Source organism: Centruroides sculpturatus, unplaced genomic scaffold (assembly GCF_000671375.1).
Source record: "Centruroides sculpturatus isolate CEXI.00-Female unplaced genomic scaffold, Cexi_2.0 scaffold1252, whole genome shotgun sequence".
Classification (NCBI taxonomy): Eukaryota; Metazoa; Arthropoda; class Arachnida; order Scorpiones; family Buthidae; genus Centruroides; species Centruroides sculpturatus.
In genome coordinates this window covers 71,585-92,001 of record NW_019385391.1, presented here as the reverse complement: position 1 = coordinate 92,001, position 20,417 = coordinate 71,585, and the positions used below count along the sequence as shown (strand labels likewise).

The 20,417-nt window shown below is 32.3% G+C and overlaps 1 protein-coding gene across 6 annotated transcripts in view; it reads left to right on the top strand.

Annotated features, from left to right (window-relative positions):
• Nucleotides 1-20,417, top strand: part of LOC111638452 (C2 domain-containing protein 5-like) — a 112,125-nt gene that overhangs the window by 22,214 nt on the left and 69,494 nt on the right. For all 6 annotated transcript variants that reach the window (XM_023384172.1, XM_023384169.1, XM_023384173.1 and 3 more), the window contains 3 exons: nucleotides 2,575-2,615; nucleotides 11,399-11,529; nucleotides 19,431-19,526. In XM_023384172.1, the coding sequence (XP_023239940.1) occupies nucleotides 2,575-2,615; nucleotides 11,399-11,529; nucleotides 19,431-19,526 (268 nt within the window). The remainder of the gene's footprint in view (nucleotides 1-2,574; nucleotides 2,616-11,398; nucleotides 11,530-19,430; nucleotides 19,527-20,417) is intronic.

Below are 20,417 nucleotides of genomic sequence, written 5' to 3'. Positions count from 1 at the left end.
GCATTTCCTTGAATACAAAGGAAATTAGTTACTCCAAATTTAATTTGTAGAGTATTAGAATTATATTGTTACAAGCCAAAGAGGGTATTTTAGCCTCTTACAATTAATACATTATGCAATTGAGAATATTTACCCCATTTGGAACGTTACAGTATAACTCTTTTACTCCAGGATTTATATTCTTTATATGTTATGCAATGAGAACAATTCTCTTTATGTATATGCAACTGACTGCATTATAATTGACCTTATACTAATTTAAATTCAAATTACACCACTTCTTAATGTATATCGTTGATATAGCATATTATTTTTGTAAAATGGACTGTTTTTAATTTGACTTAATTTGTCCATTTTTCACGTACAATCAAATCTCTGTCTATAATGGAACCCCAACTGACTAAATGACTCTTCTGCAGTGGACAGGTTTCTGCCATATACATGTTCTGTTATAGACAGGTTTGACTGTAATTTATAGAAATTATCTATTACAGTTAGTATATTAATTATATGTATGTTATATTGATGAGATTATTGGGCTGCAGTAATCAAATTGAAGACCTGTATATTTCTACTGTCATCCATTGGCTGTCTGTGGACAGCAATACAGACGGACGGACAGGCAGACACAGATAGATGGACATAAAGATGGATGGACAGACAGATAGTGGATGGATAAAATGGGAATGGATAGGTCTAGCAATTTGAAAATTGCAACCCAATAAAGTAAACCATAATGTAGAAGGTATGATTGCTGTATGTTCAAATTCTGTGTGTAGCGTCCTTGTAATCCAAAAAATGATTCTTGTTAGACGACCAAACAGCAGTCGGTTAGGAAAACATTATGGATTATTTAAAACAATTTTTTATTCAAATGCATTTCGGATTGGTTTATGTTCCCAACCCCTCTTCAGTGCTGTTAAAAATAGAAAACAAAGTAAGGTTTACGATATTGGCAAATATGACATAAAAATGGGGGTAAACAATAACATAAAAAACATACATGCCATATAACACTCACCAAATAAACCGTCACCAGTTCATAACCAAACATTGTTTGGTTATGAACTGGTGATGGTTTATTTGGTGAGTGTTATATAATTAAGTACCCAGTTTTTTGAAATATATTGAAGATGGCTTTGCCGGCCAAGTCGTATCGTAAACATACATGTCATATAAAGGTACATCTTAAAATTGTATTACTATATTTTTATCACATAGGTGTATGACCATTCTCTATAATATGAAAAATGTATAAAACATTGCTGGTTTAACACATCATTTATATAAAAAATAAAATACAGACTATTCATTTCAGAGTATCTCTGAACACTTACATTTCCAGTTAATATGTATTATTTCCGACAAAAGGTAAAACAGGGTAAAACTGACTAGTGGTGTTATCTGGTGTTCGCAGAGTAATAGTATACTGACAAGTAATGTTATCTAAACCATTCCTAACATTCCGTACAATGGGGTGTGCTTTTAAACAATCTTTAACGCATGGAGGCGCTCTCTATTAGTTTATATCATTGGGGATCTATTGACATGCATTCTGAAATATTACTTAAGATATCTTTAGGGTGTTTTTGATTTCAATGTGTTCTTTAAATTTCCTTTTATATGGGTCTTTTTCTAGATTAACACTTTTATATTGTTTTTATTAATTTGACAATTATTGTCACTTGTGTGGTTGTACCAAGGAAAGTGTTATGTTTTAGGCGGATGGCAGCTTCATGTTCTTTAATTCTTATTTCTAGTAACTGGCCTGTTTTGCCGATGTAAGTTTTCAGATTATGACAGTTGCATTCAAGTTTGTAAACTATTCCTACAGTTTTAAGAATGTTTAGTTTATTGTTATGTTGTTTATTAATGTTATAATGGATACCCTGAGATACAGGACTGAAGGTGAGTTGGGAACATAAACCAATCCAAAATGCATTTGAATAAAAAATTGTTTTAAATAAACCATAATGTTCTCCTAACTGATTGCTGTTTGGTCATCTACCAAGAATCATTTTTTGGATTACAAGGACACTACACACAGAAAGTAAACCATAGTTTGCCATTTGCTGAGAGGCTATCAGTCATTGATTTAGTCATTCATTATTAGTTATGATTGAAAAATTATTCAACTAATACGCAATTCAATTCATAGACTAATATTAAAATATGATTGATTAGCTGACTAATGACTAAATTAGTCATTAGTCAGCTAATGCCCAACACTGGCTGTAGCTCCTACATAGAGTATTCTTTTGTTGAAACTCTGGCCCTTTGGTGGAATGGTATACATTCCTGGGGTGTTGGAACAATTTTTCATGCATTTGTCATGAGATTGCATTTATATGTCACTCTTATGTTGTTATTCTTGGCTATCCTATGTAACATTTTAACTTTTGGAAAGTAAAACTTTAGTAATAACCTAATTAGTTATTTAATTTTATTTATGGCATGTTTTCTTCTAGTGTATACTAACAAAGAGAAACAACATGAAACTATTACTATTAATACAATCAACAATATTATGAATTATTTTATACTTGAAATTACATTGTAACTTTTTTTATTTAGGTTGACGACGAAGAACTCCAAGACGAACCTCTTCAGATAAGGTAGGATTATAATTACGGTGACCATATTTTTTGGGAGAAAATAAAGGACATATCAAAGAAAATTAAAAAATCTTATAACATTCATAAGTTTATAACATTTATTACACATACATACACATTGTAAAAATTCAAATAACATTAATTTTGATACTTTTCAGTAGAATTAATTTTTTTTAATAGCACTGGTTCACGCTTTAAAAAGTCATAAAATTCTATACAGTTTATTTGAAAGTTGTATTTGACAGAAATAATGTGCTTACTTTTAAGTGGGTTTTTTCATTCGTCCACATATTATTCACCAATGAAAATATTCGTTCAACGATGCATTAGATCCAGGGAGACAAAGAAAATTCTACAATTTTACAAATGTTTTTGAAAGCAATTTTTTGCTGTAAAATGTTCAAAAATCTCAACCCACTTTTGATGGCAGGGCTTGTTATTCTGTCATCATTCGTCGATCTTTTCGTTTGTGACATATTTTTTTACACACAAAACTTCATCAAATAATTCACTGTCGAGTATATTTACAGACCAATGATTCGAAATAAAAATCTAGCTTTCCTCTACCTTCATCCACAAAGGGATTTTGAGTAATGTGACCCATTCAAACACCTCTATTTCAATAAAACACATGTCCCAATTATTTAGCACATTAACAGTAAATATGTCACATGCTCGAGCTCTCGAAGATTGTCGACAAGTGTCGACGAATGCTCACCAACGCTCCAAGTGTATCATCCACCAACCAGAAAGTTAAAAAACTATCACAAAAATCCCCATAAGAGTGTCCGCCCCTTGGTACTGTCAAAGGACCGTTCGGTTGGCGACACACTGCACTACTGCGCTCTATATAGCAACATATGGACATGATGACAACACTGATCGTGATGGCGTACACGAAACTAACTTGTTCAATATATTATTAAAAAAGTTTTTAAACTTTGCATGGAATTTACAAAATAAAGGACAAAATGCCTATTTTATAAAATAAATAAAGTTAGAGGACAGAGCAGTGAAATAAAGGACTGTCCTTTTAAATAAAGGATGTATGGTCACCGTAATTATAATGGGAGCCATGCATTTAATACACATGACTTCTCTGATTCCGACTACTTGATTTTTAAATCTTTGACTCTGATTCTCTTGTAAAAGCTCAATGTGTACTGTACTTGATATTAATAATGATACTAAAATGATATTGCTGTATGTGAATTATTAGGCTAAGTTTTAGATTTATAATCTATATTTAACTATAAGTCTAACAATTGTTGTAATGATATTAAACTGACCTTTTTTGCATGTTTCCAGCACCTGATATAAATGAGAAGCAAACATTTTCCTCCTCTTTCAGGGGCTAGCGTCAGGCTTTTTGTCAGAGTTTTTAGCCAAGCTTTTCAATTTGGAACACTTTCAAATGATGTTCTGGAACTAGTTCCATTTTAATTAACTAACCTTTTGTAATTGTAGTAGATTTCCATCCTAGTCTGATTGCTACATACAAACAAATAGAGCATTATAACAAGTGCTCAGTTGCTTTCAAACATAATGCTGTGATCTTCAGACTCCTCACAAACACAAATTAATTATGATATTGACAGATCACCAGAAGTGTACTTTATACCACTGTATGATGATAGACTTAACAATAGCCTTGTATATATATAGGATCTAGCAACGGGGCCTGGATGTAAAAATTGGCCGAACATAAATAAAACATTTCAAAGAACAAGACAACTATTACTCTAGCACAATATGCGATGTAGGCGGAGTGTTAGTAATATGGGAAGAGGTCAAATTAATTAAAAAAATGTATTAAACTTGGATAAGCTGAGAACACTGGAGACATGGGAAATTTATAAAAGCTTGTAAGGGAAGATGTATAAACAGCAAGGATGCAGAAATTATTTGCAATGCATGGAAAGCACTTGTATACAATCCTATACATGGAAATATATTTTTGGAACATACATATGCAAGCAGTTATATGTTTGGCAATATTTTAAATTTATCATGTATGAGCCATAATTTATAATTTTTTTGTGATAATTTATTAGGAGGTGTTAAATTTGTTAGGACATTAATGATATTGGTTAATGATGTAATTGAGAAAATGGACAGTTAGTTAATTTAAATGGAACTTGTCTCAGAACATCTTTCAAAAGTGTTCCAAACTGAAAATTTTGTCAAAAACTTTGATAAAAAGCCTGATGCTACCTCCCAACAGAGGCCAAATATGTTTGCTTCTTGTATGTAAAATCACTTTAATCCATGTTGGTTGATTTTCTCACAGCTACTCCAAATTATTACTTAAGACTTTATTGTAGTATATAGCCTGAAATGCACATGATGTATAATCTATTTAAAAATATACTACAATAAAGTCTTAAGTAATAACTTGGAGTTGCTGTGAGAAAATCAACCAATATGGATTAAAGTAATTTTATATAGAACTATATTATACACCAACCATACTATGTAGATGTTTGCTTCTTGTTTATATTGGCTGGAAACATACAAAAAAGTCAGATTAATATCAATTTTTTAAAAAGCTCCAGTATAAGTTTTTATGATTGTTGTTTCATTATTATAGTTATACTTCTAAGGATTTCATCTGTTATTTTTCCAATTTAGTGATATTACAATAATGGAAATTCAAAATTGGTTATAATAATAATAATAATAATAATAATAATAAACACAAATAAATGACATTAGACACAAATAAATGACATTAACACAAATAAATGACATTAGACACAAATAAATGACATTAGACAGCAATTAGGCAGGCTGACACAATACACTAAAAACAACATAACACCCAAATTAAAGAAACAACTCAAAAACATTTTCAAGAAAATCAAAACACACACAAAACATGAACATCACAACACACACATTACAGAATACATCGATACACTAAAACAAAAACTCGCAGCCAAAGCACGTAGACTCAAACGATACAAAACATGTACACTACGAAAACAACAAAATAAATTATTCACAAACAATGAAAAACTTTTCTACAGACAAATCAGTACCAAAACAAACACTGATACACAGCACAGTGGCACACCAACAGAAGAAGAACTCACAACTTATTGGTCTTCTCTTTGGTCCAATGCTGTTACGCACAATGCTGATGCAGGCTGGATCGAGGAGGAGAACAGAAACTTGCACAACATACCAACTATGCCCTGTGCTGAAATAAACATACACGACATTCGCTACGCTGTTAACAGAACACACAACTGGAAGACACCTGGTGTAGACAACATTCACAATTTCTGGTACAAAAAGTTTACATCACTGCACCAGGAACTAGCTAAACATCTAACACACATCATCATCAATCCACAAGACATGCCAAAATTTCTTACTCAGGGCATCACCTACATGAAACCTAAAAACAACAAAACCACAGACCCCACACAATACAGACCAATTACATGTCTTCCAACACTCTACAAATTATTGACATCCTGTATCACAAACAAAATATACAAACATGTTGAAGAACACGACATTCTTACAGAACAACAAAAAGGTTGCCGTAGAAATCACAGGGGATGCAAAGAACAGTTACTCATAGATTCAGTCATTCTACGGCAAGCACACAAACAACACAGAAACATACACATGGCATATATAGACTACAGAAAAGCATTCGACAGTGTTCCACACAGTTGGCTGCTACATATTCTACACATGTACAAAATACATCCATCACTCATTGCATTCTTCGAAAACACTATGCAGCACTGGAGAACAACACTACATCTCAGGGTTAGTAACACTTCCATACAAACAAACGAAATATTCATTAGGCGAGGAATTTTTCAAGGAGATTCCTTGAGTCCTCTCTGGTTCTGCCTAGCCCTGAATCCATTATCCAACATGTTAAACAACACGCAATACGGCTACAATATCAGACACGAAAAAACAACACAGTTTACACTCTCACATCTCATGTACATGGACGACATAAAACTTTATGCATCCACACAAAAACAACTTCATCAACTCCTACAAATCACACATTCATACACTAAGGACATACAAATGGAGTTTGGCCTAGACAAATGCAAAAAACTTCACATAGAAAAAGGAATCCTGAAGAAAGAAGATTTTGCACTTGGAAATGGAGACGTTATTGAATCCATGGAAGAGGGCGAGTTCTACAAGTACTTAGGATTCCAACAGGCCAAACTAACAGAACATACACAAATAAAGCAACGATTAATTAAAGAATACCAAAGTAGGTTAAACGCTATACTTAGAACACAGTTAAATGCAAAACACACAGTTAAAGCAATAAACACATATGTCATCCCAGTACTCACATACTCTTTTGGAGTTATACATTGGACTCACACAGATCTCGAGCAACTCCAAAGGAAAACAAGAACAACACTTACTAAGCATAAACAACATCATCCTAAATCCGCCACAGAAAGATTAACCCTTCCACGTAAAGAAGGCGGACGTGGCCTGATTGACATAGTTAACCTTCACTACAAACAAATACAGTCACTGCGAGAGTTTTTCTACAAGAAACAAGAAACATCACAGTTACATAAAGCAGTAACTCTAGCAGACTCAAATAACACACCATTAAACTTACACTCACATCATACAGACATGACACAACACATAAAAAGCATAGACACCATCAAGCAATCGTGGGCTCGAAAGGCACTCCATGGCAGGCATCCTTATGACCTGGCCCAGGATTTTGTTGACAAAACTGCGTCAAACAGCTGGTTAGATCGGGGATGCCTCTTTGGGGAGACGGAAGGATTCATGATTGCCATACAGGATCAGGTCATAAATACTAAAAACTACAGAAAACACATACTCAAAGATACAACACTCACAAATGACACATGCAGAAAATGTCACATCATGCCAGAAACTATACAACACATCACTTCTGGTTGCAAGCTCTTGGCACAGACAGATTACTTACATAGACACAATCAAGTAGCAAATATAATACACCAAGAGCTTGCAAAGAAACACAAATTGGCAGACATCCACGAACCATACTACAAGTATATTCCACAGACAGTATTGGAAAACAACACGCACAAAATGTACTACGACAGAGCCATAATCACAGATAAAAAAATTTATCACAACAGACCAGACATCACACTCATTGACAAACACAATAAAATCACATACATTATAGACATAGCTATTCCAAACACTTACAATGTACAAAACACATGCACTGAAAAAATTAGCAAGTACACAGAACTCGCCCAGGAAATAAGGCATCTGTGGAGGATCGATAGGGTGCTTATTGTACCTGTCGTTCTCTCCTGTACAGGTGTGATACCACACACACTACACATTACAATTGAATGGAAATTGCAATTGAATGGAAATACATACATCACACTACAGAAAGCCACTATATTGAATACATGCCATATTGTTAGGAAATTCCTGAATAGACACTGACACACTTATTTAATTTTAGTATTTGGTTGCTATGCCTTGACTCTGGTCTGGCATAGTACACAGCCACCGATGTTAATTTTGCATAACCCACTAAACCCAACATAATAATAATTACAACAACAAATAAAATACTGCAATAACTTATGGTCATTGTATATTTAAGTCAAAAACACATTAATCCAGTAAGTAACATGAATTTGTTTATTGAACAAACTTTTTTGACATTATTCCGATTGCTTTTTTGTCCATTGTGTTATTTTCTATGTTTTTTGCTACTGCATTTTTCTCAAAGATGGACTTAACACACTGGATTAAACACAGAACAGAATGATCTTGAGTAAAATGATTTTGTGTATTTATTTTACAATAAATATTTCAGACATAATGGGTCCCTCTTTGTTCTTAATACATAGATCCTTTTTTACGATTTGTAGGCATATGCATACATGTTACTAGTTTTACGATAAAAGGTTTTTGCCCTTGTTTTCAGTTAACGATAGAAATTGCATGGTTATGACTAGAAAAATGACATGGTACGAAAGTGTTAAAATAGTATTTTCTTAAGATTTTATATGAAGATCAGAGTTGTTTGTCAGTCAGTCAGATGTATTATCATCAAATCTCGTAAGCAAAAAATATTGCTTTGAATGAAAAGTTGTTTGTTTTATTTTTCTGAGGAAAAAAATTATATTTTCAAAATAAAAATTATTACTTTAACAATAGTAAAACTGAATATATGTCAAGTAACAAAACATTTAAATATTAAAATCCAAGGAGAAAAGAAAAGATAGTAGCAAACATTCTTTCCTGTTTCTCTCTTTGAAGATCTCTAGCCCGATGACAACCATTTAACATGGGAGAAAATGTTTGCAACTAAGTTTTCTCTTTTTTTGGTGGATTTATGTATTTAAGTGTCTTGTTACTTAAAAATTATTTATTTAATCAAAAATGTAATTGTTGTTATTTATTTTTCCAATATTTCATGAGTTTCTTTGTTTCATCTGTATTGGTTTTAAGTAAAAAAATGAATGTACATCATATTTTATTCTTTAAAACATTAAAATTTTTATGATTTAAATTATTTTGTAATGATCTTAATGAATGACAATTGGAAGGTATTAAGTCATGTGAAAAGAATAGATGATGTAAAATTTTCCAATTTGTTATATTTTCTTCTTGCATTATCAAATTGATGTGAGGTTGTGTTTTATTGAAAGCCATTTCTAATTTGAATGACCATACATAGGTGTTTTGATTTTAATCAGTCTCATTGCTGCACACTAGGTATTGGAATTTATAATTTTATTAAGTGTATAAAATATGCCATTTGTATTCCACTATACATACATAAAGCAGTAATTTTTTAAATGCATTGTTCTTTTGGAGTTGAAACAGCAGACTGTCCTTGTTTACATTATTTTTTTTAATAACATTAAAATCAGTTCTGTATGGCAATTCTAAAACTCATAAATGGCATAAATAACATGTTGTAATTTATCATAAAATACTGAAAGATTGACTCTGGTTGCAACCTAAAAATTTAAGAAAACACTATGAAACAATCTTTCAGTTTTTCTGAATGTTGCATCAGATAACAACTGAAAATCATGCTTTGTTGCCAACAATAACATTAGTCTTCTAAATATAAAATCTATATTTTATCATTATTTATAATAGGATCCATATCCCTTTTCTTTCTATGCAAGCTGCTATCAGAATTAAAGCCTTACTTTAATTTTTATAGTACATGCACTTGAGAGAAAGTCAAAAACAAAATCATTAAACAGCTGTCATAAACGTTCTCATTTTTATATTCCAGGCAATTTAAAAAATAAAAATGTCACCTAACACTGCTATAAAATAGTAGTAGTTGTTTGCTTATGCAATATTATTATTTTATGCTTTATCATTGTTCTACGAAACATGTTTATTATTTTTTAAAAAAAGCTGAAGTGGAATGATTAAAAATAGGTAACTAATTGATTGCACCTAGTTCTTGGAAATGGGCAGTGGCATAGCCTGGGTGTCAGCCACCCCCTTATTTAGGTATCTCAATTTAAAAGACTAAAATTCAGTTTTGTCACAGAATAAGTAATGAAAAATTCCGTGCTAGTGTTGCCACCTTCTTAAAATCGCCGACCCGGACGGCAGGTGAGGTTTGTTCGAACAGAAGTTTCCGATGCATGCGTAATGTCATTTTTCAATGCGAAGAATAATGTGCAGTGCATGCCAGTTCTAAATCAGTTACAGTTTGGGACTAGTGAGACTTGGGTAGGAGTAATGTAAGTAACCTAGATGACTTAGCTCTATTGGATATTGGAGATGTGTATGAATACGATTTGTACAAGCAAAAGAAAAGAAAAAAAAAAAAAGGTTGACAGGTCGTGTGAGATATTCCTGGACAAAATTAATAGTTCATCCGGGAAGTGAGTTGATTCCCAGACTGTCTGGGTGAAAACCAGATGGGTGGTAACACTATTCCGTGCTCATTTCGATTGGTCTGAATTGTAGGCACGACAAAAATATGAAATGAAATGGTTTAAATTTTTACAAGATATTATTATTATTTATTGTGAAATTTTGCCGCCCCCACTACATTACGCCACTGGAAAGGGGAGGACAATATTTTTAACAAAAAGCATTTCAAAAATGAGGATTGGAGCATTGGTTTTCTATGGAGTGACTTTTTGATATTTTATAATATCCACTCTCAGTTTTTCCAAATAAGATGTTAAAAGAAAACTTAAAAATGAGGATTTGATATTGTTTTATTGCACATATTATAGTACTACTTTTATTAAAACAAAGTTTTTTCAGCAAATCTCTTTTATCCAGTCCAGAACTAAACTGCAGTCAGTTTCAGGCACAAATTATGATGAAAACAAATGCATCTTAAAACTTTGGAAATTTTATAATGTCAAAGATGTAAAAATAGTTTGACTGCAGCTCTTTATTTTGAGAATAGAACTTTACATGATTATTTTGAAGAACTTGTGAAAACAAAGTGAAGCAAAGATTAATTTTAAGAAAGCTGCCACTTCAAGAACTTTTTTCAACATCAGAATTATCTAATTCGCTGTTACCTAAATATAAGTAAATATAAATAAATTTTAATCACTTTTCCTGTAAAAATGCATTTTTGAATTTCTGATCTTTAATGGTTTTTAATGTGTACTAAGAACTTCTAATTGTTGATCTAAGACAAGTTTTGAGATAATAGATTTATTGTAGAATTTGCTAAGTTTGTAAATTTGTGAACCACTGTATTTAATTATATTTGATTTCTGTTTTAATTTAATCCTTTTAATGTTTAGGGTAATGGATTATGATACTTATAGTGCAAATGATGCAATAGGAAAAGTATATATTGATTTAAATCCTCTCCTAAATAAAGAAACTGGATCTTTAATGTCTGGATGGTTTCCTATTTATGATACAATGCATGGTAAGTTGTATATGAATACTTAATAGTCACATAATTAATATCATTTAATTACACTAATATTACTTAAAAAAATTTTCTTTATATCTCCAACATTAACGTAGGTGATTCTCATAGAAAAAATCATTCAGATTTCAATGATCTCTTTCAAATTTCTTATTGTGCAAGGAACGAAAGATGTAGGCACGTCTTTGTATAATGATTAAAAATGTTCTTGATCTATTCTTAGGGCTTCCTCAGTTAGAATCTACAGAAAAGGACAAAACTAAGAGATCAAATACAAAACTAGCATCCTAAAATGAAGAGAGAACAAAATACAAATTACAAATATGAAAGTTTTAAATTTAAGCAAATACAATTTAAAATTTAAATGTAGAAATAAAAATTTGATTACCTAGATTTAAATTTTAAAAATTTAATGCAAATAATAGGAAAAAAGGAAAATTATAATAAAATTTACCAACCTTATGTAGGCTTTAATAAGTGAGAAATCCATACTAACTTTTGGTGTACCTCTAAGATCATCTTTAGGTACAAAATTTCAAATGGAATCTTTCTAGTACCAGCATTTTGGATTAGAATGTATGGAAGAATCTCCAACCATATTCAAATTCAAATGTTTTTCTATTTAAAGTTTTCCTAAATATTCAATGGAGTGTGTCTACTCAGTCTATGCATTGCCTTTTCAATGGTGGGTCAAATATGATCTGCCATGCTCTTTTTTTTAAAGTGATGGATAGGCCTTGGCTGTCTGCCTTAAATATTTCTAAAACCTCTAAATTTCTGATCTAATTTCGTATGTTATGTTTTTTGTATTAGGGAAGCTTGTTGGAGTTCTGGTTTAATTTTATTACCATTTGCATATATAGCCAGGGTGGTAGTTTGCTGCCACTTTTCTATATCAGTCTTATGTTCCATAAGGCACTGTTTTAGAGATATCTTCATAAACCCAATGTATAAGAGGTCTCTGCCAAATCTGTTATCTTAAGCAGAGTTTTATGTACTTCTATTGCTCTTTTCATGTTTACTTAATCTTTCTTGTTTTGAGCAGCTTGGTTGTATGGGGTTTATGCCTGTGTGATCACAGCATCCCTGGAAGTCAGGATTCTGACACCACCTACATCTTTGACTTCAAGAATATAGAAAGCCTCTTTGAATTTTGCATGCTTTTCAGCATGTTTGTGAGCAGCATATGTAGTATCTAGGCAAGGGATGGAGGGAATCTTGAAAGTGATGCATTCAACAGCAGGACTAAACTATACTAAAACAAAACTAAGTGGTGGGAGTATATAAAATTCCACAACTATAAATAATAAAATATAACCATATGATATAATCAATGAAAAGAATTCTAGATTACATAAACTTTATATTATCTCATCTAATAATTTCAATGACACACTAACCAAATTATAGCCATTGACTGATCCTTTTCTCTTTCAAAGCTACCTGAATAATTAAAAACTGGCTAAAGTGGAAGAGAGACAGTTTATATCTGGTCATGAGTAGATAAATACTTTTGATGCTAAATGATGCATATAATAAAAATAAACAATAAAAGAAACAAAATTTAAATTTCAGTAAGTGACTGCTAAGCATTGTAAAGGGTATTGGCATCGCAATGATTAATGCATGTGGATTTTCTACAAGCTTCATAAATTTCCAACTTCTCTAGATAAGAAACAGCACATGTGTTAGTTAGGCTTAATAATTTTTGCTTCTTCCCAATTTATATGCTGCCAATACAGTGTTACAGTGGTACTTGTCAATTGTATATCTGTGCTCCCTGATTTTTTGTTGTAGATTATGTCCAGTGGCATCTATGTAACACACACAATAATGGAGTGGCCATTATAATAAATGAAAAATTCACTATGGCTGTGGAGGGGTTCAAAGCACAGTCTGACAGAGTAATAGCTGTCAGTCTGACGAAACCCTTTAAGTTAAACATAATACAAGTATATGCACCTACAACAGATGCAAATGACCAAGACATAGAGGAATTTTATGAAGAATTGGAAAATGCACTGGAAACCACTAAGTCACAAGAAATTACCATTATAATGGGAGATTTAAATGCAAAAGTCAGCAAGAGTAGAGAGTTGGAGATTGTAGGGCCATTTGGTCTTGGAGAAAGGAATGAAAGAGGAGATAGACTAGTGAAATTCTGCAGTAAATACAACTTAACAATAGAAAATACCTGGTGTGAGCAACCGAGAAGAAGACTATATATGTGGAAAGCCGCTTCTGATAACTCTAAAAACATAGTCAGAAATCAAATAGACTATATCATGACCAATCAAAGATTCAAGACCATGATCACTAAAACCAAAACTTATCCTGGCACAGATTGTGGCTCTGATCACAACTTACTGGTAAGCAACCTTAATTTAAAACTAAAAATAACAGAAAAAAGCCCCAAACATATTAAATACCGGGACACTGAAAAACATCTCAGTTACATCAAGATATCAAGAAATAATCAAGAACAAACTGAAAGAACACAAAGACAGCAACTACATGACAAATCCAGAGGTTCAATGGCAAATACTGAAATCAGCAATTGTAAATGCAGCTGATAAAACAATTGGATACAAAAAAAATTGAAAAGAATAAGCTCTGGATGACAAATGAAATCTTACAGCTCATGGACGAAAGAAAGAAGTATAAAAATAAAAATCAACAAATGTATATGAATACACACAGACAAATACAGAAAGAAATTGTAAGAGCAAAAGAAAACTGGCTAAAAATTAAATGCGAGGAAATGGAGTTATTGGAGAGAAACCATAACTTCAAAGACCTACATAAAAAGATTAGGGAACTAATAGGAAAATTTCCACTAAGATCAGGATGTGTAGAAAAAAAAAATGGCAAAATAACAACAGATTTGGTAGAAATGAAAAAATCATGGGAGGAATATATTCGAACACTTTATGAAGACCAAAGGTATTTCAAAGAACCTGAGATATATGAAGAGCACCCAGACATTATGTTAGAAGAAGTGAGACATTCAGTTAAAAACATGAACAAAGGTAAGGCAACTGGACCAGATGGAATTCCCATTGAACTTATCAAAAATATAGGTGACGAAGGAATAGATGCATTTGCAGACATCTTGAATAACATATACAAAACAGGGAAGGCACCAGATGAAATGAACTATTCTATTATGGTATTTATACCCAGGAAAACAGAAACTATAAAACATTGTGAACACAGAACAATTAACTTGCTAATCCATATAAGCAAAATATTACTAAAAATCATTCACAACAGAATATATGGAAAAATTGAAAGTAACATCAATAATACTCAATTTGGATTTCGAACAGGAGTTGGCACAAGAAAAGCAATTTTTGCTCTCTCTCAAATTGCTGAAAAAACAATTGATATGAATGTCCCCATTTTTGCATGCTTCCTGGATTATGAAAAAGCATTTGATAAGATATGGCATGATAAACTACTTGAAATACTTTGTAACCTAGGACTAGACAAAAGAGACATTAAGATCATTAAAGATGCATATTGGAATCAGAAAACAAAAGTTAGATTGGGAAATGAAGAATCTGATTGGATTGAAGTGAAAAGAGGGGTCAGATAGGGCTGTATACTTTCACCAATCCTATACAATTTGTATGCTGAGTACATAATGCGGGAGGCCCTGGAAGATAGAACAGAAGGTGTAAAGATTAACAGGATAAGCATTAACAATCTCAGATATGCATATGACACAGTCATTCTTGCTACAACAGAAAAAGATCTGCAAATACTGTTAAATGAACTAGTATCAAAAAGTGAAGAAATGGGACTCACAGTAAATACAAAGAAAACTAAGACAATGTGCATAAGCAAAGTTAAGTACACAATAAAGATGAAATGCAGAGGGGAGAACCTTGAACAAGTAGATAGCTTCTGCTATTTGGAGAAAAGATTTTATTCAGACAATAATGTATCAAAGGATATCTGAAGCAGAATTGGACAAGCTAAAGACAGGTTTAACCAGATGAAAAACATTCTGTGTGAAAAGAAACTAAATCTACAATTAAGATTAAAAATGCTAAAATGCTACATTTGGCCCATTTTGCTTTATGGATGTGAGGCATGGACACTACGAAAAGACATGGAGAGGAAAATTGAGATCCTTGAGATGTGGACAATCAGAAGAATGTTGAAGATCAAGTGGACTAGCAGAACCACTAATGACAAGGTGTTACAGATGGCAGATACTAAAGGAGAATTAATAAAAATAATAAAGAGGAGAAAACTACCATACTGTGGACACACATTGAGGAGAGAAAAATATGGAATCCCCAAAATCACATTAGAAGGAAAGATTGAGGAAAGAAGTGCAAGGGGAAGAAAAAGACGAGGCTGGATGGATGACCTTAAGGACTGGACAGGACTAGATACTGAAGAAATGATTCATAAGACTCACAATAGAGATTCATGGTATTTGCTGGCTGCCAACCTCCCCTAGGAGAAGGCACAGGCAGAAGAAAAAGACATCTATGTGTATAAGCTTTGTCATAAAACATTGGTTATCTGTTGGGATTATGTAGATGCCTGGTGCAGAGTTGTGATCATATGGAAGCTTATCATTTCTTAAAATTTTGAAAATGGTCAGGTTATGTCAGTACACCACCGTAAGATTGTTAGAGTTGGCTGCTGACTTAGGCTATGGTTACTATGGATGCAAATTCTGACGAAATTTTGTTCTGATGAATTCATCCGAACAAAAAAATACCTGTTTTGCAATGACAGTGTTTACTTTGGCAGCGAAGGGCATGTCAGAACACGCACGATGTAGTCAGAACCATTCGAGCGTTCAAATGAGTTTGATTTTTTTGTGCATTCTGACATTGAATTTCAAGTGTTTTGGGTTTTTCAACATGGATATTGATAAATTGATTAGTCTTGTGTTCGAGAATAGGTGTTTGTGGGACATGAAAGACAAAAACTATCACAACAGAGATATTTCTCATTCTGAAACACTCTAAAAACTTTTGCGGGCTGTCCCACAAATCTTGATATAACATTTGGAACTCTCCCTTATCGTCTCTTATGGAAAATAAGTGGTTAACATGCTCTGTTTTCCCACCACCTATCAACAATAACTTAATCAACAGACGTTCAAGAAAATAAAACTCATCAAGTTTGTCCATTTTGCCAGGAAGCAGAAACATACTGACTATCAGAAGACATGCACAGTGTAACCACCTCGTTCTGACGAGAATTTCGGACGTACTCGTCATAACAAAATTTCATCAGAATTCGCATCCATAGTAACCGTAGCCTTATGCTCTTAGTCTGAAAATAATTGAAGACAATTCTCTTCTTCTGGTTCACCAGTATTGAGTTATTTTTGTATTTTGAAAGATTGCAATTAATTATTTTATCAATTGAATTGAACATCCATGTTATTCTGCTATCCTTTTAAATATAATTGAGCTCTGCTATTGTATTAAGGATGTTGGTACAATGGGTATATGGTCTTCTTATTAATGGTCTGAATGTAGAGAGCTTAATGTGTGTGGGTCCACAGTGTCTTAGGGGATTAATATGGGTTGAAAAGTGGGCTTCCTGTATACCTTTGTAAATACTTTTCCAAAGATAGACTGATTTTGAGATAGAGGTTCCTGCATGGTAAACAGTAGTAAGTTTGATTGGAGTTATATTTTATTAATGCAATAGCAAGTACAGTACTATAGATCAGTGGTGTGCAACCTGTGAGTTGCGATCCCCAGAATGGGTTGCAATAGAAAATTTTTTGGGGTTGCCAAATTAAAAGAAATTTATTTGACAATAAAAAATATGTCTTTTCTTCAACAAGTATCAGGTACCAGTAAAATAGTGAAATGAAATTATATTATTTATAAAGATAGAACTATATTTGTTACAGAAACAATTGTCTGTATTAGCACTTAATATCTATGCTTTGGAACCAGCAGACAAACAGAGATAGTGATACTGTTAATGTTGGGGTAACAGAAACACATGTTGATACATGCATATTTAGCTTGCAGTGTGAGAATATAGTCACAGCACAGTAAAAAGACTATCAGACACCAGATGACGCTTCATTTTTTGCATTTTTACTACGGAGGCAGTAGTCTACAAATGAAGGTCGTCTCTGTGAGTTTTTGTGATTTTTATGAACTGCTGATGGTGCGAACAATGGAAGAAAATGACTGAAGCAAAGATTTTTTTCTTTGTTAAAAGGTGAACTTATATTTATTGTATTATTATTAAATGTTTGAGATATGTTCAACTGTATTTATAATTTTTATTTTAGATTTGTTGTTCTTATTCTATTTCAAACATTACATTGCATTTTTAAATTGTATCTCTTATTTGATGTTGCTGTTAACTGGAGGAGGTCAGCCAAACTGATTGAAAATGTTTTTAATTTTTAATTTTAATAAATATGTTGCTAGGATTAAAAACTTGATTTTTGTTTTATCAACACTCTTCTTAGTTTCATACCACCGTTTCTTACATTTAAATTTTATATTTTATTTGTGGACGCCGAAGGTATGATGAGGTTGTACCTCTTTTTGGTCGGCAACAATTTGGTAAAAACTGTCCATTTGTCGGGATGGCTGGTTTACTCTTTCTGTCCCGAAGGAATCAGGATCGTTTGTCTTTGGTCGAGTGGAGGAGGAGAGAGGGGTCGTCGGTAAGTTGTCGGCTTTAAACGAGCAAGGACACCATTTAACAAGAAAACCAAAGATTTATTGAATAACAAAAGAACGATTACAATTACGAAACTAACATAACTTCTATCTTTCCTAACTTATGAGTACAAGTTAAAAGGGGCTGAGAGAGAGCTTACACATTTGATATCATACCTCTTTGTAGGTTTCCCTGGCAATTCAAGTTCATTAAGGGCACACAGATATCCAAGAAGTGGATTTAGGGTATTCCAAATTGGCACAGGAAAAAAGAGTTTGACTGTGGCGACGGACGATATTGCTTTTGGGGGGTTTGGAGTTATGGTGGGTTGGAGATTCTACTCTTCAGTCTTTGAATTTTAAGAAGAAGGTGGGATATTGGCATACGGGTCGGATCTCACATATTCTTTCAAATTTGTAATTTGTGTTTTGTTCTTTTAATTTTAGGATGCTAGTTTTGTATTTGATCTGTTAGAATCTACTGAAATGAAACAAACTAACTGAGAAAGACCCGTAAATTGGTCAAAAACATTTTTAATGTTTTAAAAATGCTGGATGTCAATAAGATATTTATAAGCAGTAATGCAATGAATTAGTTTTTATAGTATTCTTCTTATGAGCATTAAACAATGTTTTCTTTAATATATAATAGCAATGAAACTGTAAATTTTATAGTTTTATATAAAAAGCATAACAATAAAAATGAAAATAAAAATGAAGCAGTGAATTTACTATGAAGAATAAACTATTTATTTAATACCGAAATTTTATGATAAAAATCATCGAACTTCATAGTTGTTAAAGAAACAAACGAACATATGTACTTAGAATGAGTTTCTCACTATTTCCTACTTTCTTTAGAGTGACTTTTGAACTTTACATAAATGTGCTTTGGATAAATTTATAATACCTGATTATTTAATTATTTAATATCACAATTGACACTAAAGAATGTAATTTGTTATAGCAGGAATTTAGATACTGAGGTATTGCTGTATTTAACATGTATGTTTTGATATTATTTAACTGAGAAATTCATTGATAAATGAAATTGGAGTTATATGCTAATACTATAAAGATTATTATGTTTCAAAGTGTTAATTCATTAAAACTATATAAACTTTAAAATATTAAGCTTTGTCTCAAAGCAGCAAATTCAAAAAGATTTAGTTAAGAGTAAATCTTTAAAAAATTTTATATATTGCTTATGAATGCTTGAATTTTTTATAGGTATTAGAGGTGAAATAAATGTTATGGTAAAAGTCGACCTCTTCAGTGATGCAAACAGATACAGAGAATCATCGTGTGGAGTTCAGTTTTTTTACAGTAAGTTTTCATTTTCAGATAATAAAAACAAATTGTGTCTGAAACATATAAATATAACTTAAGTACAGGTAAATTCTGTCTTACTTCATTTTAATCAATGTGAAATTGATTACCATTCTTTGAAATGCAGTGACCATTTCCCACTTTACACACACAATTATGTGAATACTGCAAGATATTTATTCAGACTTTTAGATAACCTGCATCAGATAATTTTGTACAGAGCTTTGAAAACTAGTTTGCATAAAAATCGCTAATGCTAGAGGTCTAGAATAGATATACTGATGCATTTAATACTTAAAAATCCAGTTTGGCCCTTTTGACGTTGCAATCATGAGCTTCTTGTCTGTTTTGAGGGAAAGAGATGTCAGACAAGAGGTATGATGAACTCTGTTGTGCCAAATGGGTACAGTATTCCTATTAGTGAAAAATTTTTCTGCATGGGCTGCGAATGTTCTTGCCTTCATGAGGTCTCCTTATGCTTTCAGTCAAACTTTTAATGTACAGCATGTGCTACAATGTAAAAAGTGGGTTTGACATTGTCATTTTTCTGTATCATGGGTATCTTGTACCAGCTGTCATTTTTTTTTGGAATGTGATCTTTTTTATTCCTGATCATATCTAATATGGTGGACAGGCAGATGGTGGTAATATTTGTTGATTGGTTTTTCAGATGCTTCAAATTAACCAGATGGAATTTACTTCCATTACTGTGAGATTGTTGGGTGCACTCATTTTATCCAACCTGTGTTTGGGTTTCACAATGGAATGAATCTTGTTAAAGATATTGGATTTGAGATTTCAAATGAGTCGACTGGGGAAGCCTGAGTGAGTATGCTGTTTTTTCAATGAAGACAAATGGTATTTTGGCTTACTGTCTATTCTTCATAC